At 49.9% G+C, this 23,846-nt stretch overlaps 1 protein-coding gene and 1 pseudogene across 1 annotated transcript; one reads left to right on the forward strand and one right to left on the reverse strand.

Annotated features, from left to right (window-relative positions):
* Positions 1-10,737: 10,737 nt before the first annotated feature.
* On the reverse strand, positions 10,738-11,813 carry LOC116567917 (annotated as a pseudogene).
* Positions 11,814-14,797: 2,984 nt separating this feature from the next.
* On the forward strand, positions 14,798-18,302 carry CLEC4G (C-type lectin domain family 4 member G). The gene is made up of 9 exons (XM_032309384.1): positions 14,798-14,888; positions 15,424-15,525; positions 15,882-15,935; positions 16,129-16,191; positions 16,348-16,452; positions 16,758-16,847; positions 17,066-17,214; positions 17,323-17,438; positions 17,711-18,302. Exons 1-9 carry the CDS (start codon positions 14,807-14,809, stop codon positions 17,847-17,849), a joined length of 900 nt encoding a protein of 299 aa, XP_032165275.1. The 5' UTR covers positions 14,798-14,806; the 3' UTR covers positions 17,850-18,302.
* The last annotated feature ends 5,544 nt before the right edge of the window (positions 18,303-23,846 follow it).

A 23,846-nucleotide genomic window follows, 5' to 3' on the forward strand; every position in this document is an offset into this window, starting at 1 on the left:
CTTATCAAATTAAGGAAGTTTTATCCTGTTCTTTGTTTACCAAGCGTTTGTTTTCTTGTGTTTGTCTTTGTTTTTTTGTTTTAATGAAGAATGAGTGTTGACTAGACATATCTTTTAGTGTGGAGGAGGCAAAAAATACATTGTAGAAGGAGCCAGAACACGTGGTACCAGTCACATAAAGCTTCTGGATGAGTAAAACCCCCCAACAATACATTATCTAAATACATCCATAAAGTTGGCTGAACATAGCAAATACCGAGTTTGAAAGGGCAGTTACCTTGGGGAAGAAAAGAGTGAAAACCTGAGAAAGTACATAGGATTGTCAGCTACAACTTTTTTTTTCCACTGAAAAGTTTGTCTTGGCTTTTGGATAGACACAGGAATTCATCAGCCACAGAGGGCAATCCCATACTTCTGCTGGAGCCAGCGCCGGGCCTCCTCTTTGCTGATTCCGCATCTGGCCGCCGTGCAGCCCATCCTGCCCCTCTTGTATGATCTTGTCTGATGCTGAAGCCTGGACTAGTCGGCACTGCACGGGAGTCCAGGTTGCACACACACACCCATGCTTGCATCATATCTGATCCCCAGATCACTGTGCTCCTGGATCCCGAAACCAAAATTTCCAGGATCAGAAAAGCCATTTTTTCTTAACTCATACTCCTGCAGCTTTAGACCGCTGTCCGGGATTCCTTTCATTTTGGCCCCACAGGCGGCCGTCGGTTCATCTCTCCTGCTGTCGAAGGTTCTGATGGCATATCTAGCTCTGGGGAACACCGGGGGCTGGCCTCTGCACGGCTCCAGCACTCTGGCTCTCCTCCACACAGATGCTGAGGCAGAGCTTACAGATGCAAGGATCCCCCATTGGGTTCTCCTTTTCACCTTGATCCCCATGGTGGAGAACAAGAAGAGAAAGTACAATTTATTTCCTTTTAAGAGGATCTGAAATATTGAAGAAGTCAAAACTTGGTAAAGCTGAGAGGAAATCATGTGGGTTTCCATGTTTTTATATTTCTGCGTAACTTTGTGTGTGCTTGACTTTTTTTCCATGATAAAAAAGCAAAGCCCAAACTTACAGCAACAACCAATGCATAACATACCCTTTGCAATGACCTAGGTTCCCTGGTAGGTAGTGAACTTCCCGTCTCTGGAGAAAATCAAAACCACAGAGTGTTCTTAACCTTGAAGCTGAATCCCGTAACTTCTGCCTTCTTCCCACCCCTTGTCTCTGCTATTCAAGTCCTTGTGGGACTTGTCCCCCGCAGCTGACACTCCGGCCCCAGACTACTGCCCCGGAGTTAGTCTCAGCCTCTCCAAGAATCCCACCCCCAAACTCTGCATATGCTACCATCACAGTGGGAACACTCTCTAATACACCCGTCTCCTCCAGAAAAAAAAATTAAAAAATAAATAAAAACTGACTCTGCCCAGGGCCCAGGCATTGCCTCTTCCAGGAGGCCCTCCCAGATCTTCTAGGCTGAGTCAGATACCTCCAGAGGTCTTCATACCCCCTGTGCTTCCTAGACTCATTGCATGTTTTTCAAATCCTTGGCCCCATGTTTTGGCCTCCCAGAAGTGGGTCTCTCCTTCTCTGCTCGGGGCTAGGACTATTGGTGGAAGGTCTGTGGCCATCCTCATGCCAGGGACCTCTGTTCGCTTTTCCTAATCCCCTTCCAGTGAATTCTGGGCATGGGGCAGGGTTGGACAGCCTGCCCTGACTCCCCAAGGCAGCTTCAGCCACAGGCTGAAGAGACCCACCTTTCTGCCTCTTTGCCTTTGCCTTGGCTGTGCCCTCTGCCTGGCAGACCCTTTCTTTTCCTGCCAACAGCAGCCAAGTCCTCCATGAGCACTTTCAATGCTATCACTTCCAGAAAACCACTGCTGCTCCTCCAAATGCACTCACTGTTACTCCCTCTATAAGCGCTGATGAATCAATGCCACCTACGTCCTTTCCCAAGAGCACATTCTGATGAGGTTGTGCAATCCTTGTGGCTTTTTTTTTCCTGTTTCCTCCCACTGAACCCACGCCCCTCCTGAATACTGCTGTCTTAGAGAGCCCCAGAAGAAGGGTGTGCCCTCCCAGAAAGATCCTGCTGCTAAGTCAGCTGTGTATCTGTTGGTGTGGGCTCCATTTCTGATGATGAAGGCAAGATGGGTCTTGTGTCTCGGGACCAGGAGACTTCTAGGAAGAGGAGCAGGACCGTCCTGTTATTTGGGAAATAATATTTCTCAGCCCTGAGTTGTCCCCTGAGCCCCACTGACTTTTAAGGTCTGACTTCCCCTCTCTCTCCCACAGGCATCTACTCTGATGTTTGTGATACACATTCTTAAATATATGCACTTGGGTGTGGTTGCATGTGATTCTAAATGTCATAGCACCAAGGGTGGTAAGTGCTGCTTCTTGAGACTCTAGGTTATTGAGATCAAGACACTAGATCTTTTTTTTTTTTTTTCCAGATTTTATTTATTTACAGAGAAGCAGGCACTCCACTGAGTAGGGATCCCAACGACCGGCTCGATCCCAGGATCCCGAGATCATGACCTGAGCCAAAGGCAGACACTTAACCAAGTGAGCCACCCAGGCGCCCCTAGACACTAGATCTTCCCACTAGTTCATTTCAGAGTTGTGTAGCCAGCCAGTTTTACTTAGTGATGAGCCTTGAAAACCACGGTATGGAAAATGGAAAGACTAGCCATCCCCTGGGAGGCACCTGCACCTGTTCTCGGTAATACGTACCGAACTTCTGTAAATTAATAAGAAAAAACAAACCACTTCTTCGAAAAAGATGGATACAACCTATTTACAGGAAAGCAAACCGGAAGAATGAATCAGCATGCAATAGATACTCAAAATCTCCGGAGAAACATGACCTGAGTTACAACAAAATTCAGTAAGAAGTAGTCAAAGTAGTTTAAAGACTTTTTTTAACAAAAGGGGAAAAAAGAGAGGAGGAGAATAGGAGACTGAACATGAAGGAATTAAGTATTTTGCTTCTTGATAAATTAGTTTTAGAAAACACACATGGTTGGGGGGGGTCCCTGGGTGGCACGGTTTAAGTGTCTGACTCTTGATTTCGGCTCAGGTCATGATCTCAGGGTGGTGAGATCGAGCCCCCCATCAGGGTCACACTCAGCACGGAGTCTGCTTAAGACTGTTTCTCCTTCTGCTCCTCCCCCGGCTCGGCTCTCTATCTCTCAAATAAATAAATCCTCAATAAAAATGTATTTCTTTGGGGGCACCTGGGTGGCTCAGTGGATTAAGCCGCTGCCTTCGGCTCAGGTCATGATCCCAGGGTCCTGGGATGGAGCCCCACATCGGGCTCTGCTTAGCAGGGAGCCTGCTTCCTCCTCTCTCTCTGCCTGCCTCTCTGCCTACTTGTGATCTCTCTCTCTGTCAAATAAAATAAATAATATCTTTAAAAAAATGTATTTCTTTGAGAGAGAGCAAGAGAGGGCATGAGCGGGGGGAGGGACAGAGGGAGAAGCAGACTCCCTGCTGAGCAGGGAGCTCCACGCTTGGCTCGATCCCGAGACCTCGGGATCATAACCTTAGCCAAAGGCAGACACTTAACTGATTGAGATTAAAAAACAAAAACAAAAACAAAAACAGGGGCATCTGGTTGACTCAGTGGAGCATGTGACCCTTGATCTTAAGGTTGTAGGTTTTAGCCTCACATGGGGTGAGGAGACTACTTAAAAACAAAATCTTTTAAAAAATATATGTCTTTTTATGGGTGCCTGGGTGGCTCAGTGGGTTAAGCCGCTGCCTTCAGCTCAGGTCATGATCTCAGGGTCCTGGGATCGAGTCCCGCATCGGGCTCTCTGCTCAGCAGGGAGCCTGCTTCCTCCTCTCTCTCTCTGCCTGCCTCTCTGCCTACTTGTGATCTCTCTCTGTCAAATAAATAAATAAAATCTTTAAATATGTGTATGTATGTATGTATATATATATATATATATATATATATATTTTTTTTTTTTTTTTTAAATAAGACAAAAGCTGGGTGCCTGGCTGGCTCAGTTGGTTGAGCGACTGCCTTCAGCTCAGGTCATGATCCTAGAGTCCCAGGATCAAGTCCCACATCAGGCTTCCTGCGCAGCGGGGGGCTCTGCTTCTCCCTCTGACCTTCCTCCTCTATGCTCTCTCTCTCATTCTCTTTCTCTCAAATAAATAATTAAATTTTTTAAAAAATAATAAGACAAAAGTATAGAGGAGTGGGGACTTTTTTTTTAATGAAGGGTGAAATAATTGAAGAGAAAAAATAGCAACAGTGAATTTAACTGTTTTAAGCAAATTTTAAGTGCTTTTAAACACATCAATGCACATGAGCTTGTAACAGTCCAATGAGGTAGGAACTAATATTACAGACTGGGAACCAGGCGGTAGGGAGGCTCCTCCTAAGATTAGACAGCTTGGCAGGGGGTGGGGAAATTAGACAGTTCAGGAATGGGATCGCTGGGGTTTCAACACAGGGCGTTTGACTCCCATCTGGAAAACAATACCATGTCTTTAAACCAAAAATAGCAGAAAGAATAAATAAAACCCATATTTGAGAAAAAGACTACTGAACAGTACATACCTGAGATAAGTCTGGAAGGAGAAAGAAGATACAGGAAAAATAGAGCCACAGTGAGAATAACGGTAAGGAAAACAGAATGTGTGCCATAAAATTAAAGATCTGGGAGAAACAGCTTCTTAACAAAGTGTGACCCAAATAAAAGCAGAAATTTGTAAAATGCAGCTTAATGTATTGATCCTTCTTTGGTTGCCTTTTTTTTTTTTTTTTTTTTAAAAGCAGGCTCCATGCCCAACATGGGGCTTGAACTCACGACCCTGAGATCAAGAGTGGCAAGCTCCACCAACTGAGCCAGCCAGGTGCCCCTGTTGTTTGTTTTCTTCATATTTTGACTAAGAAATTCTTCCCACTTGGAGTTTCTCCCCCCAAAGTTTCACATTTCAAATATTTAGGTTTTAACCCACCTGGGCAGGGACTGGCTGTCTTACTCACCATTAAGTGGCCAGGACCGTCAACGGAGCCCAGCACACAGTAGGTCCTCAAATCTCTGTTAAATGAATTGATGAGAGGCCGCTGTGTGGGAGACCTAAGAGCATGAGTCGCAGGGCTGAGGGGGTGTCTGGCCACATGTTTGTGGAGGGACTAGAATCTTCATCCTGCAAAGAAACATAGCCTTGGCCTGTGGACCCAGAAGGAGGTCTGTATCATTCGTTGGTGTGACCGTGGGCACCAGTCTTCAGCAGCGCCACTGTATGTTTGGGGGAGGAACTGCAGGAGGGGACAGATAAGACCAAGTTTCCAGTTGATGGGGGAAGCGGGTCTGTTCCCTCTCCTCGGACATTTGGTTTTTAGGGCTCCTAAAGATTCTTGGACAATTCAAGAGAGAAGAGAGATAATCTGGGATGCCTGTTCATAAATAAAGGGAGGAAGCCACTAATGAGGGGCGCCTGGGTGGCTCAGCTGGTTAAGCAACTGCTTTGGCTCCGGTCATGATCCCAAGGTTCTGGGATGGAGCCCCCGTCCAGCTCTCTGATTGGCAAGGCACCTGCTTCTCCCTCTCCCCTTGCTTGTGTGCTCTCCCGCCAACCCCGGTCAAGTTAAATAAATAAAATCTTTAAAAAAAAAAAAAGGAGTGTGAGTTCAAACCCCACACTGGGCTCCATACTGGGTGTGGTGCCTACTTTTAAAAGGGGGGGGCGCCTGGGTGGCTCAGTGGGTTGATACCTCTGCCTTCGGCTCAGGTCATGATCGCAGGGTCGTGGGATTGAGCGCCGCATCGTGCTCTCTGCTTAGAGGGAAGCCTGCTTCCCACCCCCTCTCTGCCTGCCTCTCTGCCTACTTGTGATTTCTGTCTGTCAAATAAATAAAAAAAATCTTTCTTTTTTAAAAAGCCACTAATTAGAAAAAGAAATGAATTTATGGAACAATCCATTCTCGTGATGTGGTAACTGGAATTCTCGGTTTAATGTCTGACTTCCGTGAGAGCCAGATTTCAGCTTCAAGTTCTTCACTGTATTCACAGCTTCTAGGACCATGTCTGGCACCTACGAGTCATTAAATGGTTGTTTGTGAAATCAGTGAGAGTAACTGTGAGTTAATCCTTGCTCACCGCCCATCAGCCACATTCCGCTCACATGCCGGCATGTTCTCATCTCCGCTCGGCTCCCTCTGGCTGGCACGTGCTCCTTCCAGCATGGTCAGGGATACTCCCTTGCTTCATCTGGATCTCTGCTTAAAGGTTTCCCCTCCCTTCCTTCCTTTCTGGTTCTTTTGAAACAAGGGTTCACATACCACGTCACTCACCCTTACCATTCAATGGTTTTTATTATAGCCACACAACGTGTATCCATCATCCCAACCAATGTAAGAACATTTCATAAGAGGCACTTGGGTGGCTCAGTTGGTTAAGCAACTGCCTTCGGCTCAGGTCATGATCCTGGAGTCCCAGGATCGGGTCCTGCATTGGGGGGGGGGGTCCCTGCTCAGCAGGGAGCCTGCTTCTCTTCTGCCCCTCCCCCCTCTCATGCTCTCTCTCTTGCTCTTTCACTCTCTCAAATAAATAAATAAATCTTAAAAAACAAGAATATTCCATAACCCCAAAGAGAAACTCCCTACTCCTAACCATCACCAGTTTCTACCATCAGTCCCAGCCCCTGGCAACTGTGAATCTAGTTTCTGCCTCAATAGATTTACCTATTCTGGACATTTCCTATAAATGGAGTCATACAATCTGTGGTCTTTTGTGTCTGAGCTTCTTTCATTTAGCATCATGTTTTCAAGGTTTGTCACATTCCAGCACCTAACAATGCTTCATTCCTTTTTTTTTTTTTTTTTTTTTTTGCTTTTTAAAAGATTTTATTTATTTGAGAAAGAGACCACAAGGAGGAACAGAGGGAGAGAAACAAGCAGACTCAGCACTGAGCTTGGAGCCCCAACTTCCCTGAGAGTCTGACCTGAGCCAAAATCATTCCAATTCTAGTGTATGTGCTGCCAAAGCAAGCACTGACCTGAGCCAAAATCAAGAGTCAGACGCTTAATCAACCGGGCCACACAGATGTCCCCGTGCTCCATTCCTTTTCACGGCCAAATACTATTCCATTGAATGGATATACCACATTCTATCGACCCATTCACCAGTGGGTGGACATTTGGCTCAGTCCCACTTTTGAGCTATTATGAATCATGCTGTTGTGAACATTCATGCTTGAGCTTTTGTGTGGGTTTGTTGTCCATTCTCTTAGATAGATACCTAGGAGTGGAACTGCTGGGTCACGTGGCCATTCAAGGTTGGACCGTTTGAGGAACCGCCACACTGTTTTCCAAAGAAATGCTGCTTTTTCAGAAAGGCCCTTCCTGATCATCCTACCTAAAATGGCGGCCCCCCAATCACATCTCCTTCCTCTGGATTGTCCCTGGGGGCGGGGGGGGCGGGGGCAGCACGGTACAATGTATACAGTTACCACTCCATGACATGGTAACACCTGGTGCCTATTTGTTCATTTGTTTACTGTCTTCCCTTCCAGGGAATCTCCCCCAAATCAACTTTTTTTTTTTTTTTTTTTTTTTTTTTTTGCCAATTTTGTACCTTGCTGAATCCCCAGTGCCTGGAAAAGTCCCTGACACTGAGGAGCTGATGACAAAGATGAGGTGTCCCAGAAGCCACAGGCAGGAGGATGTGGCCAGTTCAGTAAACATATCCCAGAGAAACCCACAAGAGATCCACAGTCCGGGCTCCGCGGGGCAGGGAAGCCACAGCACCGGGGAAGCCGTAGGGTCAGAGGCCAGATGGTTGTGCTGAAGCCCCTGTGGCGGCCGAGGTTCCGGAGATCCTCACTTCCAAGAATGCTGACGCTGAGAGTAAAAAAACAGCCGCCCGTCCTCAGTCTGGAAACGTTCTTCGACAGACACGCTGCCCTCCCGGGACATCTGGGACCTCTCCCGGCTCATCCCACAGAACTGCTGCTTCCCCTGGGGGTCCGAGGGTGTGCCTGTCAGCGCTGATGACTGTTTCGGTTATCGGAAGCACCATAACAAGCTATCCCACAAATCGGTGGCTGAAAACACAGCAACCTATAATTTTTCCCAATTCCGTGGGTTGATTGATGTGGTTTCTTTCCTGGCCTCAGCTATGAATTACCCAGGGTTGTTGGATTCGCATGGAAAACAGCTGGACGGGCCGAGAGGAAACTTTGCTGGGGGAGGTTGGCTGGACCGCTTTCCCATCCTCATAGCCTGTCATCCTCACGAAACCAAGCCAAGGTCTCTAACATGGCAGCCCGCAGCATCCCCAGGAGCATGAAGGCGGAAGCCGCAAGGCATGCTGGGGCCAAGGCTGGTAAGTCACGTGGAGCTGCTGCTGTACAGTGATTGGTTAAAGCAAGTCACGGGATCAACGCACATTCTGGCAGGATAGAGACGAGAGACTCCACCTTTGGTTGGGAGGAAGAACGGTCACATCTAGAGAAGCAGGTGTAGGCAAGAGGGCGGAATTTGTGGCCAGGATTTTTCAGTCTCTCACAACAACTGAGAGAAGAGTAGCTGTGGCGGGAGCTACATGACCTTGGATCGGAACACCAACACTTCTTGGCTGGGAGGCTTCTGCGAGCCACCTCTCTGAGCTTCGGGCTCCTGCCCATCATGGAGAAGCGATCTAACCTTACCATGTTGGTAGTCATCTTTTTAGGTTACTCCCCAGGAAAACGAGTGGCAAATCAACAATTCTTAAATCTTTCCCGGCAGGCTCTCTCCCTGAACGTGGGTAATTTCATGTACTAGGGGTCCCAGTGGACCTTGGATGGCAATGAGGAGAGAGGATGATAATGTCAGTGACAAGAACAGCTACCTCTTAGGGATCCCTGCTAGGCTGTAGGTGTTATTCTGCTGATCTCTCTCTCTCTCTTTTTTTTTTTAAGATTTTATTTATTTATTTGACAGATGGAGATCACAGCAGGCAGAGAGGCAGGCAGAGAGAGAGGGGGAAACAGGCTCCCCGCTGAGCAGAGAGCCGGATGGGGGGCTTGATCCCAGGACCCCGAGATCATGACCTGAGGCGAAGGCAGCGGCTTAACCCACTGAGCCACCCAGGCGCCCCTCTGCTGATCTCTTGACGCAGACTAGGAGTCTTTGGGCCACCCCAGAAGCAGAACTTAAGACTTTGAAATTTTGTAGTTTATTTGGGAGATGATTCTTTTTTTATATATATTTTATTTATTTATTTGACAGAGAGAGATCACAGGTAGGCAGAGAGGCGGAGGGGGGGGCGCTGCTCTCCACTGAGCAGAGAGCCCAACACCAGGCTTGATCCCAGGACCCTGAGATCATGACCCGAGCCAAAGGCAGAGGCTTTAACCCACTGAGCCACCCAGGCTTCCCCATCTAGAGATGATTCTAGAGGCCCCAGGAGGAAACTAAGAAATTGGGACAGGGAGGAGAAAGAGTCAGTTCAGGGTGTGCTCATGAGCAGGTACTGCTGACTGGAGCTCAGTCCCCCTGGACACCTCGGGAACACAGTGGAACATGCAACTCAAGAGGTATCCTGACTCACAGGATTACCTACCTCTCTTGCACTGCCAACCTGCCCTCCACTTGGGTGAGAGCAAAAAAACCCCCAGGTGTTTACAGTAAAAGAGGTGAATGCCAAAGGAATGTGGACAGGGCACTGACAACTCTTCACTACTGCCATTTTGTAGAGGGGGAACTCACGGCGTAGAGTGAAATGGCCAAGAATCAACCCCAGGCTCTTCTTTCTCCAGAGTCCTGCTCTTTACCACTCTGCTATACTTCCAGTTGAAGTTGTTGACTTCAAGTTGCCTCTAGTTCAACAACGTCTCAAACTAATATTCGCCCTCCCCTGACAAACTTCAATTATAAGATCTTTCACCTTCTATGAAATTAACTCAAACTGTATCAAAGATCTAAATGTAAAACCCAACACTATAAAATTTCTGGGAAAAACATAGGAGGAGTTTTTGGATTGGGGAAAGATTTCCTAGATAGAACACCAAAAGTAAAACCCAAGAAAGAAAAATGGATATATTGGAAAATGTAAAACTTTGCTCTTTGAAAGACGCTGTTAAGAGGATGAAAAAAAAAAAAACAAAACCACAGACGACGAGAAAAGATGAGAAAATCACATATCTGGTAAAAGATTTGTTACCAGATTATATATAAAAAACTCTCAAAACAATAAGAAAAGAACCAATCCCTTTTTATTTTTTTTTAAATATTTTACTTATTTATTTGACAGAGAGAGACAGAGCAAGCCAGGGAACACAAGCAGGGGACTGGGAGAGGGAGAAGCAGGCTTCCTGCTGAGCAGGGAGCCCAATGCAGTGCTCTATCCCAGGACCCTGGGATCATGACCTGATCCAAAGTTAAGCAGTTGCTTAACCAGCTGAGCCACCCATGCGCTCCAACCAATCCCTTAAAAAAAAAAATTCATGAGGTGCCTGGGTAGCTCAGTGGGTTAAAGCCTCTGCCTTCGGCTGAGGTCATGATCCCTGGGTCCTGGAATTGAGCCCCACATCAGGCTCTCTGCTCAGCGGGGAGTCTGCTCCTCAGGCCCTGCCAGCCTCTCTGCCTACTTGTGATCTCGTCTGTCAAATAAATAAATAAATAAAATCTTTTAAAAAAATAATAAAGGGCTTTTATTTTATGTACATTGAGTTAGCATTGTAGGTATCTTGGATATTTGCAGTTAAGGTAGGTGTCTTGGAAGGTAGTTCACTTAATCCAACTTAGTGAAGCCTGTATTCTTTACATACCGACAGAGACACCGGCAGCAAACAATGAAATATTTCTAGACCAGGCGATGCCGATTTGAACAAACACAGCGAGACTGACAACCCTGGCCATACTTCCTTGGACGGCTCCAGTAGAGTTGCTCTCTCAGACAGAATAAGGCAACCCATTTTTTTAAACGGGCAAAACATCCAAAAAGACAGGTCACCAAAGAAAATAGTCAGATGGCAAAGAAGCATAGGAAAAGATGCTTCACGTCATTAATCATCAAGGAAACGCCAATTAAAAATCACACTGTGCTAATAAGAGGATGGCCAAAATTAAAAAGACTAACCGTGTCATGTGCTGGCAAGAATGTGGGAGGAAACGGGACTCTCATTCATCGCTGGTGGGAATGAGAGATGGCACAGCCATTTTGGAAAATAGTTTGGCGGTTTCTTAAAAAATGAAACATACCGGGGTGCCTGGGTGGCTCAGTGGGTTGGGCCACTGCCTTTGGCTCAGGTCATGATCTCCAGGTCCTGGGATCGAGTCCCTCGTCAGGCTCTCTGCTCAGCAGGGAGCCTGCTTCCCTTCTTCTCTCTCTGCCTATTTGTGATCTCTCTCTGTCAAATAAATAAATAAAATCTTAAAAAAAATGAAACATACCTACCATATAATGCAATTATCCACTCCTAGGTATGTACCCAAGAGAAATGACTGCATATATGCACGACAATACTTACTCACAAAAGCTCACAGCCATTTTATTCATGACAGCCGTAACTGGAAACAACTCCAATGTCCCCTAGCAGGTGACTATAGAATCACACTTGTAGATTGACGCAATGAGATTTTTACCCAGCAGTGGGAAGGAAGGAAGTGTTAACGCAACACGGAGGAATGTCAGAATAGTTACGCTAAACAAATGAAGCCAGCCTCAAGAGGCTACATGCTGTATGGTGCCATTCATACAAAATTCTAGAAAACGTGAACCACTCTAAAGATAACAAGCAGGTCAGTGGTAGCTGGGGGATAAGGAGGGAGGCTTACCAAGCAACACAGGAAACTTTGGATGGTCATGGTCGCATCCATCATCCACATGCATTGTGGTGTTAGGGGGGTTAGTCAAAACTGTACTCTTTAAATATGTACAGGTTAGGGACACCTGGGGGGCTGAGTTGGTCAAGTGTCTGACTTCAGCTTGGCTCATGTTCCCTGGGTCCTAGGATAGAGACCACTGTCAGGCTCCCTGCTCAGGTGGCAGTCTGCTTTTCCCTCTCCCTCAGGTCCTCCCTGCCTCACTCATTCTCTCTCTCTCTCTCTCTCTCTCTCTCTCTCTCATAAATAAATGTTGCTGTTGTTTTTAAAAGTACAACCTTTTGACTTAAAACCATGAGGTCTTAGTTGCCTGTTGTCTGTGAACAGGACCAAGATCATTTCTAAAGGAAATCTTTGGGTCTGCCATTGAAAATTCCTGCGTGTGTGTGTGTGTGTGTGTGTGTGTGTGTGTGTGTGTGTGTGTGTAAGAGAGATAGAGAGAGACTGAGTGCCAAAGACAGATGCTTCCCAGTATCCATTGAAGCCTGAGGCTAGCCCCAACTGGTGCTCCACACTGGTCCAGTGATACAGGACCACGGCAATGTCTTTAGTAAACGGGGACACCATTACATTAAATAATATCCTGTGCTTGTATAGTAAATCAGATATCGCACAGTACATTCACAGCTGTCTTCTACATCGCCACAGAGACATAAAGAATTGGGTAACAAAAGCTTTACCACCTGTTGATGCTAAAGATGAAGAAATGGGGTACCAAGAGAGTAAGTTATTTTCCTGAGGTTATCATCTGGCTCATTGGTGACATTTTGCATGTCCTGGTTTCCATATGAGGCATAGTTCTCCCCACTGTACTTAAATGATTTCCTTTAGGCTCAGGATTCTCATTTAGAGAGAGTGCGTGCCAGGGACAGACGCCTCCTGGGTATCTACCGAAGCCCGTGGCTTGCCTCTCATTCAGTCGGCTTCTCTCTGTGGTCTCAAACTCAATGCTTCTAGAAACCTGCTTAAAGCACCCCAACAGTGGGAACGGCCATTTGCTTTGAGCTAAGGTGAGCCTGCTTTCCCTAAAACCACACCTGACCATGAAGCTGTCCACCTCCGCCCACTGGCAGAAAATTGCCGCTGTATTTCTGGAAAGTTAGATGGGGACTTGGTTGACATGTCTGCTGGAAAGATTTCTCTGAAAGAATTTGCAGCACATTCCCAGATGCCTGACCCTACTTTCCTGGGGCATTTATCAAGAGTCCAGTATCTCTGGTTAAATTTTGCGCACCAGATTCATCTCTTAAATTCATGTTCCCTTCCTGGTCCTCATTTCTCCTTTGCCTCTGTCTTTTCATCTTTTTTTCTTAATTTGAGAGAGACAGAGAGAGCAAGAGCAGAAGGAGAGAGAGAAGCAGAGGGCCCGCTGAGCAGGGGGCTTAATGTGGGGCTCTATCCCAGGACCCCTGGTTCATGACCTGAACCAAAGCAGATGCTTAACTGACTGAGCCAACCAGCTGCCCCACCCTCTGCCTTTTCATCTTCTTTTATCATGTCTGTCTCGCATTTCTTTCTGGAACAAGGTAAGAAAATAGGCACTGAGTTTAAAAAAAATTTTTTTTAAGGTAGAGATAATGTTTGTTATTTCTGAGGGTTGTTCAGAAGATTTGGGAAGTGGGATGTGTTCATGCATCTACAGGAGAAACTGGAATGTGGGAAGTGCTTGATAAAAGAATAATATTTGTCCTTCTTGGTGAAGCCCACTTACCAACCCACTGCCCAAGCCTTTTATCCTGTTTGACTTTTCTTTCCCTTTTTTTTTTTCGTGGCACTTATGACTTGTCAATATATGACATTAGGATTCTCACCCTCAGCCTTATTGACATTGGGAAGATCACTCCTCGCTGTGGGGGGCTGTCCTGTGTGTTAGGGGATGTGTCACAGCATCCCCGGTCTCCACTCCCTAGATGTCAGTAGTACCTACCCTCCCAAAACGTGATACCCACAAATGTCTCCAGTCACTGACCAATGTCTCCTGGGGGGCATAATCACCCCCGGTTTTGAACCACTATGGTATATAACTTACTTTTGCATTATGTTCATTTTTTATTTGTCTGTCTCTCTTTACCCCCACCTAGAATGTGTGCTCCAAGAAGGAAGGAATTTGGGGGCATTGATGTACACACAATTCCTTGATTGATGCCTGGCACACAGTAGCTGTCCAATATTTACAATATTTACTGAAAGAATTAATGAACAGTTAGTGGGTTTTATGCCTGGGGATAGTCCCTGGGCTTGGCGTGCATAACCGCGTGTCTTTATCTCAGCATCCTTTGAGGGGAGGACCTGTCACTGTCCCCCCTTTTTCCCCTCAGAGGAGAAAAACTGAAGCTTCTTGAAGTTACATACATACACCCCCACTCACCCACCCAATAATAGAATCCAGAAGCTTAGCTGGCCACCACCCAACAAACATCTGTGTTCTCCCTTCTGGCCAAGAAGAGTTGAATTAAGGTCAGGGTCAGCTCCAGTCTCCAGAAACCTGCAGGGAAGTTGAGGGGGGAAGCTGAGCTGGCCTGGAGGGGCCAGAGCTGAGGGGGCTTTCTCAGGAACTCTCGGAAGGGGGCCAGAACCTGGCTGGGTTCAGTCTGCTCCTCTCTGGAAGAAACCAGGCCCCAGACCTATAAGAAATGGGGGTGAGCTCCAAAATGAAGCCCCCAGCACCAGTCTGGAGATGTTGCTGCAGCTGTCTAGCTAGAGAGACCAGGACTGCACATGCATGTGCACACACACACACACACACACTCTCCCCACCCCTCTTCACTCCTTCTACCCCACTCAACCCCCTTCTACCCCTCACCTCTGATTCCACTTCCCCCATCCCCCCTTCATGCTTACCCTTAAACAGGCCCAGACCAGAAAGGGCCCAGCCCTGTGACTGGTCTCTGGGTCCCAGTACCAGGAACTGAGAGGAAGGAGATGGGAAGGAAGGAAAAGAGTAGGCGGGACCGGGAGGGGCGACATTTATATCTATGCCCAGGGCTGGGCATCTGCTTACCATGGACGCTGTCGGGTACAGCAAGTGGGACAGCAGGCTCGAGGAAGTCCCTGGAGGTATGGGCAATGGGACTGCTTCACGGGCTTGGGTCTTTCTGGTCAGTGGTTTGGGGTTTGATGGGGGAAGGGAGGTGAACAGCCAAAAGGCAGTCCAAGTATTGGGTGCAGAAGAGACACCACAGGCGCCAGAGTGAGCTGGATCCAGATTCTTTTTTTTTTTTAAAGATTTTATTTATTTGTCAAGAGAGAGAGGGAGAGAGAGCAGACAGAATGGCAGGCAGAGGCAGAGGGAGAAGCAGGCTTCCTGCTGAGCAAGGAGCCCGATGTGGGACTCGATCCCAAGACGCTGGGATCATGACCCGAGCCGAAGGCAGCTGCTTAACCAACTGAGCCACCCAGGCGTCCCTGGATCCAGATTCTAATTCTAACTCTGCCACTTGGAGCTCGTGTGACCATGAGCAAATTACTTAACCTCTCTGAACCTCAGTTCTTTGGGAGGAGCCCAAGCGCCCAGGGCTCCATCCTCGGGGCCCAGAGACCCAGGGCGGTCCTAGAGCAGGAAGGACCCAGGAGTTCATCTGTGTTATCCCAGGGTACTGGGGAAGCTGGGGACGGCGACTCCTCTTCCTGGGCCTGCTTCTGGTGGTAGCCACAGTTCTGTGGGCCCTCATTCTGAGCGTCCTAGTTTCTAAAGGTGAGTGACCACATAATGAGGGGAGGTTGTGTCAAGCCACCCTGGGGACATAGACCTTCCCTCTGTCTCTGGACGCAACAGCTGGGTCCCAGACCCCAGCCTGGGTCTGAGTGTGAACGCGTGTGAACAGTCTGTGTACATCTTTGGGCTGTGCGCACCCACATGTGTATGTCAGTGCGTGCACGTATGTGTGTGCATGTCCCCATGTGTTTGTGTCCCCTGGGTGTGTGCACATCACGTGAATGTATGCCTACCCGCCCCTTCTATGCGTCCCAAGACGGGGCCCCTGCACCCCTTGGGCGAGGGGGAGAATGTCGGAGTCCCTGGTCGCACCTGCAGGAGCCTCTTCTCCACAGCCTCCACCGAGCGAGGGACGCTGCTTGGCCACCAGGACCTGCTGAGGACAAACGGTGCGTGCGGAACGGTACTAGTAGCCACCCCCCACCCCCCGCCCACGTGGTGTGCGGGGCCGGAGTGTTTAGGATCCTGGAGACAGGGTAGCGGGTGGTCCGCGGTCCCGGGGCCTGGTTCCCGAGCGGGGAAGGGTGTCCTGTGAGTCCCCGCAGGTGACCGGGAGTGTTTGTGGGGCGGGAATCCTTCCAGCCTCGGAACAGACCGCGGCGCTGGGCAATTTGAACCAGGAGATCCGGGCCTGCAACAGCTGCTGTGAGACTCGCGTGCTGGGGGCGGGGCTTGGGCCGGGATTGGAGGAGGCGAGCGGGGGCGGGGTTTGGGGGCGGGGTCGGGGGCTGGTGGGTGGCCGACGGGCGGGTTACTGACGTCTCGCGCGGGTCCTTCTCGCCCTTCCCCGCTCCTTCCCAGGCTTGGGGACACAGGCGCTGCTGCAGAGGACACGCACCGAGCTTGGGGAGGCGCAGGCGAAGCTGATCCAGCAAGAGAGTGCCCTGAAAGAACTGAGCGATCGCGGTGAGAGGGGGACATCGCCTGGACCCCTGATCCGTGATCCCGGCTGTCATTCCCATACTGACACCTATCCTGGTTAGGGTTACGGCGACCCTATCCTGTGATCCTGACCTCTGACAGCTGGACTCTGATCTTGAATACAACTCCTGACCCCAACCGCAACTTGCCCTGGACCAGCTAGAACAGTCGTTGACCGCGATGTCATTCTTGACCATGATCCTAACCATGGATGTGGATGCTGACCTTTAATCATGACCCTACTCCTGACCCTGACCTGACTTATAAGGTGAACTCCCTTGACTTTGCAGTGACCCAGAGCTTGGCTGAAGCGGGCAGGGACCGCGAGGACATCCGCAGTGAGCTATTCAGGGCTCTGGAGGCCGCCCGGCTGGGGAACAGTGAGCAAGATAGAGGGGAGAGAGGGAGGGACAAGTGGACCTACCTGTGGGCCTCGGGGTTCCTTGATCCGCACTATCCTGCACCTTGACCTTGGCCTGTTCTCTGTGCCTCCGCCTCGAGACCTCAGGGGTCCACTTCCCGCCCCCTCCCCACCCCGGGTTTCTTCCGTCGGCTCGGCCAGGAGCAGTTCACGTCTTTGACTCTCGCCACCCCACAGGCTCCTGCGAAGAGTGCCCCGCGTCCTGGCTGCCCTTCCAGGGCTCCTGCTACCTTTTCTCCGTCCAGCGGGCCACATGGGAGGAGTCGCAGCGTAACTGCGCGGGCGCGGGCGCGCACTTGGTGATTGTCGGGGACCTGGAGGAGCAGGTGCGCAGCCCCCAGCGGTCGCAGGCGGGAGGCGGGATTCACCTGAGGGAGGTGGGGTGGGGGGAGTGGCGAGGCCACTCAGCCGGCTGGGTCTCCCTTCCCGAGCAGGGCTTCCTGAGTCGGAACACGCGAGGCCGCGGTTATTGGCTGGGCCTGAGGGCGGTGCGCCGCGGGCGCACGATCCAGGGCTACCAGTGGGTGGACGGAGTCCCGCTCAGCTTCAGGTGAGGGCAGGGACTTGGGGAAAGGGACAGGTCAGCTCCTGCGGGAAGTGCGTTGGCCAGATCTCAGGGACTCGGTAGGGATGGGCGGCCCGAACCCCAGGACCTGGCTGAGGGTTCAATCCCGGGAGTTAGAAAGTGATGTCGCAGGTGCATGCTCACATTAAACCCTCAGGGTGTCTAGGTTAGACCCAAGCAATAAACAGGGTAGATCCTCAGGGCTGCACGCCAGGCCCATCCTGAGCGCCAGAAACACCCCCAACAAACCCCTGCAGCCACTGGAACATGGGGGAGCCCAATGACTCTATGGGGCGTGAGGACTGCGCTATGATGCTGCGCACGGGGATGTGGAACGACGCGCCGTGCGAAAACGAGAGGGACAACTGGGTCTGTGAGAAGAGACGCCGCTGCTGACCAGTGTCTGCGGCCGCACCCACCCCCACCCCACCCCAGGGAGATCGCCCTAGCTGGTCACCCTCCTGGTGCCGGCCACTGCCATTGATTCCCCCTCCCCCCGCCCCCCGCCCCGCGCCCTGCCCTCCCCTAACCAGGTCCACTGTCCACTGCTGTGAACCGCCCCACCCACCTACCCCAGGCAGGTAAAGGCACTGGGACCTCCACTCCAACCTCACTGCAAGCCCACACTCAGACATAACCCAGCCTCCAACCCCACTCAAATCCCGGCTCCTGAGCCAGTCCACGGACCCCATGCCCCACACCCCCCATCAAAGTAGGGCAACTCAGGGATGGAGCTGTTTGGTTTTCTTGCATTACCCACCCCTCCCCCACTGGGAGGCATCACAGATAGGGGTTTTGTGAGCTGTCTTCGAAGTCCTAGGAAGCATCAATAAATCCTTGAGAAATGAATCTGGGTTCGTGGCTTTGGTGAGCTGTTCCAAGTTTTATCCCAGAGACCCCAGTATCAGCCCTGTGAGTGACCCCGACCTCTCTAAGTGACCTCCTGGCCCTATGATGCTCCAAAGCTCAGTGCGTAACCTGTACTTGCCCAGGACAGCTGTCAGGCTCTAGGGACAGAGGAATGACTCTGACCCAGTGCTCCTCCTTCTGATCTAGCTGGGCACAGGAACAAGGTGATCAGTGACTCGAAGGAAGAATACACGAATGCCACGTGGTGCATTTGGAGAAGCCACACCTCTAGGGAAGGAACCTTGCTGGAATTCTGCAGGGGTGGCCCCTCCTTGAGGACACTGTCACCCCACGGTGGAGACCTGACAGTCTGAGACAAGGCCCTGAGGCAGGTGGGAAAGGGGCTGTCTGCATCCAAAGAGCAGGTCTCTGTCCTAAGACAGGTTCTGTGACCACTGGATGGACTGATCCATACATCCCAGAGAAGATGGACTTTTTGAGAAACCATGGGATTTGCAAGCAGAGGGTGTTGGGGTGTGTGAAGTGTAGCTAAACCCATTTGGGGGGGTGCAGGGTACCCTGAGTCTGGCTTTATCAGCTGGGGACTTTTGATCTGAATTCACCCTGCACTCCCAAAGTTTCCTGCTCCCATCCTGGAGATCTGGGGCTCTCCCAGAATTTCCAGCGGAGACAGGTCCAACTGAGGGGAAGGACAGGCTAGCAACCTTAAGTTCTGGGCAGCCTTTGAGAGCCCCCAGGCTGCCCAGCCATGAGAGCAGCAACTGAGCAGGCAGAAGAGGGAACAGCACCCAGACTCCCTAACGAAGGGAAACCTTCCAGTGAACCCCAGTCCTCTGGGTGCTCTATGACTGCTGCCCAAAGCGAGGCACTAACCAGGACCAGGAGCCACCTGAGTCCTGGACAGATAGCATACCTACTAGACTGTTGGCCAGACTGATGGATTTCCAGACAGTCGGCTTGGAAGGGGTATATGAGTTTCTGGGAGCCTCTGTAACAAATGACCGCCAGCTTGGTGGCTTAAAGACAACACACATTCGCTGACAGTTCTGCAAATCAGAAGTCCAAAATTAGATTTACTGGGCCAAAATCAGGGTGTCACCAGGGCCAGCCTCCCTCTGGAAACTCCAGGGTGGGAACTGTTTCCTTGTCTTTTCTAGCTTCTAGAGCTTCATTCCTCACATTCCCTGGCTCATGGCCCCTTCCTCCATCTTCAAAATCAGTAGGGCAGTATCTTGCTTCCCTGATCATATTGCCTTCTTCTGCATCAAATCTCCCTCTGCCTCCCTTCCTATAAGGATGCTTGTGATTGCAGTTAAGACCGACCCAGGTCTTAATCCAGGATGGTCCCTTTAATACCAAGGCAACTGTGGCACTTTTAACACCCTGAGTTAGTGCAGACCCACCCACAGATTAAAGGCACAGTTCCTAACAAGAGTGTCTGTCCTCACTGCAGACACAGGCTGTGAGTTTGGGGGCGCTATCGGTCACCCACACTTTGGACCAAATGATTCTGACCAACTGATACAAATTCAGAGGCTCTCACAATTCCTTTGGTTCTGTAATTCACTAGAATAACTCACAGAACTCAGGAAAGCTCTAGAAAGGACACAAATCCACAGTAGCCAAATGAAGACATCCATATGGTGAACAGGGTCATGTCTGTACCAACCACAAAGCTCCTCTGAGCATTGGTGTCCAGAGTTTTCCTTGAGATTTCATTTTGCAGGCGTGGCTGACTGAATCAGGGGCCACACGATTGCCTCCATCTCTAGCTCCCCTCCCCTTCCATGGAGGTCAGGTGGTTGAAGGTCCCATCCCTTCCTGGTTGGTCTTTCTGGCATGACCAACCCCCACCCTGAGCCATCTCCTCAGCATAACCCAGGTGTGGTCCAAGGAGCCCCCAGGATTGACGAAGACACTCCGATCACTCAGAAAATCCCAATGGTGTAGATGATGCCTGCCAAGAGCAGGGAACCAAGACCCACCAAACTCTTTAATGTCTACATCTTCCCACCTCTAAATTCCTAGTCACCTCTGCAAAATCTCTGTTGCTATATAAGATAGTGGCCAAGTTCCAGGGATTAGGACGTGGATATCTTTAAAGGCCATTATGCAGCCTCACACAAGACATGATCAACTGACAGACATGTGGCTCACAGTGGGGGAGGCAACCAGAACACCAGTCCGGTGCCTGCGTACTCGGTGAGTTGGGTCAATAACGGTCTGGAAGACTCACCAATTCTAGTCTAACTTACCGGCCATCGGGAGACCCGTGGCCAACTGAAGAGCAACAGAGACAGACTGACAGTCCGCAGTCAGCCTTTAAGTCTGGCTGACACCCTCAATGGTGGTCAGCGTAGTGGTAGATGTCCAGCAGCACAGGTGAGCAGAGAGGCCCAGGTGTCTCGCCTGGGAATGGAGCTGAGTGAGTCCTGGCTGTGGTTGGGGCAGAAGGAGGAGACCTCAAAGTTAAGCAGGAGCTTCCCTGGGATATTTCAAAGATCTGGCTTGGACACTGGGGTCCGGGGCCTGAGAGAGCCCTGGACAGGAGCCTTGAGACTCTGTCCTGCCCCCCACCATCTGCCATGACCCCTCCTGGTCAGCTCACAGGCCCTGCATCCCGGCAGGTGGCCAGGCTCCCACCTGTCAACATTGAGTCAGTACACGAAGACCCTGCATGAGAAGGTCAGAATCAAGTGCTTCTTCTGGCTTCTTGGTCCCAGACCCGCCCTCCTTCCTTCCCTCATCCAAGATTCAACCTCCCTGGGAAGAAAGGCATCCCAGGAGCACAACACTCATCCCAGAGACCTTGACCTTCGGTTGACTTCCTTTCCTGGAGAATCGGTCTTGCCAGAAAGAGTGTACTCTAAAGCTGGTACGGGCGGGGGCCTGAATACAGAGGAATCCTGCGATGTTTCCCCGGAGAGTGTGACTGGGCCAGGTCAGCAGTCTTAAAGACAGACCTTCTTTCCTGGAGACCCCAGAAGCTCTGAGAGCCCCCCATAATAGATCTGAAATATACTGTCCTGTTCCTGGGACACAACAGCCGTTGCCAAGAGCACCACAACGGGCCTATAGGAGGCAGAATAACGGTCTCCCAAAGACGTCCGTGTCCTAATCCCCTGTGCCTATGGCTATGTCACCTTACACGGCAACAGGGACTTTGCAAATGTGATTAAAGTGAGCACCTTGGGGTGAGGAGGTTGTCCAGGTTTATCCAGGTGGGTTCAGCATGATCGCAAGGGTCTCAAATCAATAAATAAAATCTTAAAAAACAAACAAAACAACCCTAAAGTAAACTATGGACTCTGGCAGGTAACGATGCGGGAATGTAGGTTCATCGGTTCTAACAAAGGGGCCCCTCTTGGGGGGAATCTTGATGGAGGGACGGGCTGTGCCTATGTGCCGGCAGGGGGCATATGGGGAATCTCTGTATCTTCTCAGTTTTGCTGTGAAGCTAAAACTGCTCTTTAAAAAAATAATGTCCTAACCTCCCCATCCTCCCCCCTCAAAAGGACAAACAAGCAGTTCTCCCCTAGAGCTCCCAGAACAATGCGGCTGTGCTGACTCCTTGACCTGAGGCCCGAGAGTCGGGTGTCTGACATCTGACTTCCAGAACTGTGAGATAACGGAGTTGTGCTGTTTTAAGCCACTGAGTTGGAGGTCACTTACTGCCACAGCCACCAACGACTAATAGCGAAGCTTCCCTGGAGCTGAGCCCCAACTCGACGTTAACCACCTGCGACCCGACGGCCGCCTGTGATGATCCTGTCCCATGCCTTCCCGCGTCTATAGGCACCTGGACGCCCCCACAGGAGCATCTCAATTCAACAAAAGCCCCTGGAAACCGCAGAATAAACTTTTCACACCCATAACGTGGCAGTCACTGCTTGAGATCGAACCTTAATCTCCCATCAGCTGACAATGCACACGTGTCGCTTACCTTAAACTAGGGTGGCCGAACGTCTCCGTGGGTCTCTGTCTGTCCTGGTTTGCATGGGCTCCAGGTAGAACTCTTTGTTTAAAAGATCATTTGGGGGGCGCCCGGGTGGCTCCATCAGCTGAGTGTCTGCCTCTGGCTCAGGTCATGATCCCAGGGTCCCGGGATCGAGCCCCTCATCGGACTCCCTGCTCAGCGGGAAACCTGCCTCCCTCTGTTCCTCCCCCCACCCCACCCCCGGGGCTCATGTTCTCTCTCTCTCTTGTTCACTCTCTCTCAAATAAATAAATAAATCTTGGGGGAAAAAAAAGATCATTTTTAAAGGTCAACTTTATTCCGGTGTAATTGATACACAATATACAAGATACATTATACACAATTTAATGAGGCATCATTTACATGCAATATACAATATGCATTATATACAATATATACAGTAAAATGTCCCAATTTATCACACTCATCAGGATGATGTGCATCAAAAACAGCAACAACAATGTAACAGGTGTTGCCAAGCAGTGGAGAAACTGGAACCCTCGTGTGTTGCTGGCGGGAGCGAGCAATGGCGCAGCCGCTGTGGAAACCAGTACGGCGGGTCCTGAAAAAATTCGGAACAGAATTCCCATGTAAGCCAATGTCCCACCCCAAGTGTCCAAATGGCAGATGAACAGATAAATTGGGGTCCGCCCATATAATGGACTATAATTCAGCCTTGAAAAGGAAGGACATTCTGTGGATGGACCCCGAGGACTTTACGCTCAGTGACATAAACCAGTCCCAAAAGGACAAATATTGTATCATTTCGCTTACGTGAGGTATCTAGGGTGGTCCAACTCATAGGAGCGAGAAGTAGGGGTGACGGCCAGATCCTCGTGGGACGGAGAAATGGGTACTTGTTGTTTAATGAGGCTACAGTTTCAGTTTTACAGGACTGAAATATCCTGGAGATTGGTTGCACAACCACGTGAGTGTAGCTAACACTACCGAACCGGACACCTAAAAACAGCCAAGATGTAAATTTTATGTTATGGACGTTTTATACCATGGTTAACATTTTAAAAATGGAATGCACCCATTTCAGGCTTACGATTCCATGAGTTTTCAGAAACGTATGCGGCTGTGTGATCACCCCTATATTGCGGATGGAGAACATTTCCACCGTCCCCTAAAATTCCTTCCCCACCCCTGTCCCAGCCATGACTACTCTGCTTTCCATCACTATTCGCTAGACTGGCTCTTTCTGGAGGTCATCTGAATTGAATCATACAGTGTGTTGTCTTTTTTTTTTTTTTTTTTTTTTTTTTTTTAGATTTTTGATTTGTTCATTTGAGAGAGAGTGAACAAGAGAGAGAGAGCACGAGTGGGAGGGGTGGGGGAGGGAGAAGCAGACTCCCCGCTGAGCAGGGAGTCCCACATGGGGCTGGATCCCAGGACTCTGGGATCATGACCTGAGCTGAAGGCAGGTGCTGAACGGACTGAGCCACCCAGGCGCCCTCACACGGTATGCAGTCTTTCTGTGCCTGGCTTCTTTCTCTAGGCATTTGTCCATGCCGTTGTATGCATCTAGTCTGTTCCTTTTCACT

Source organism: Mustela erminea, chromosome 1 (genome assembly GCF_009829155.1).
Source record: "Mustela erminea isolate mMusErm1 chromosome 1, mMusErm1.Pri, whole genome shotgun sequence".
Lineage (NCBI taxonomy): Eukaryota > Metazoa > Chordata > Mammalia > Carnivora > Mustelidae > Mustela > Mustela erminea.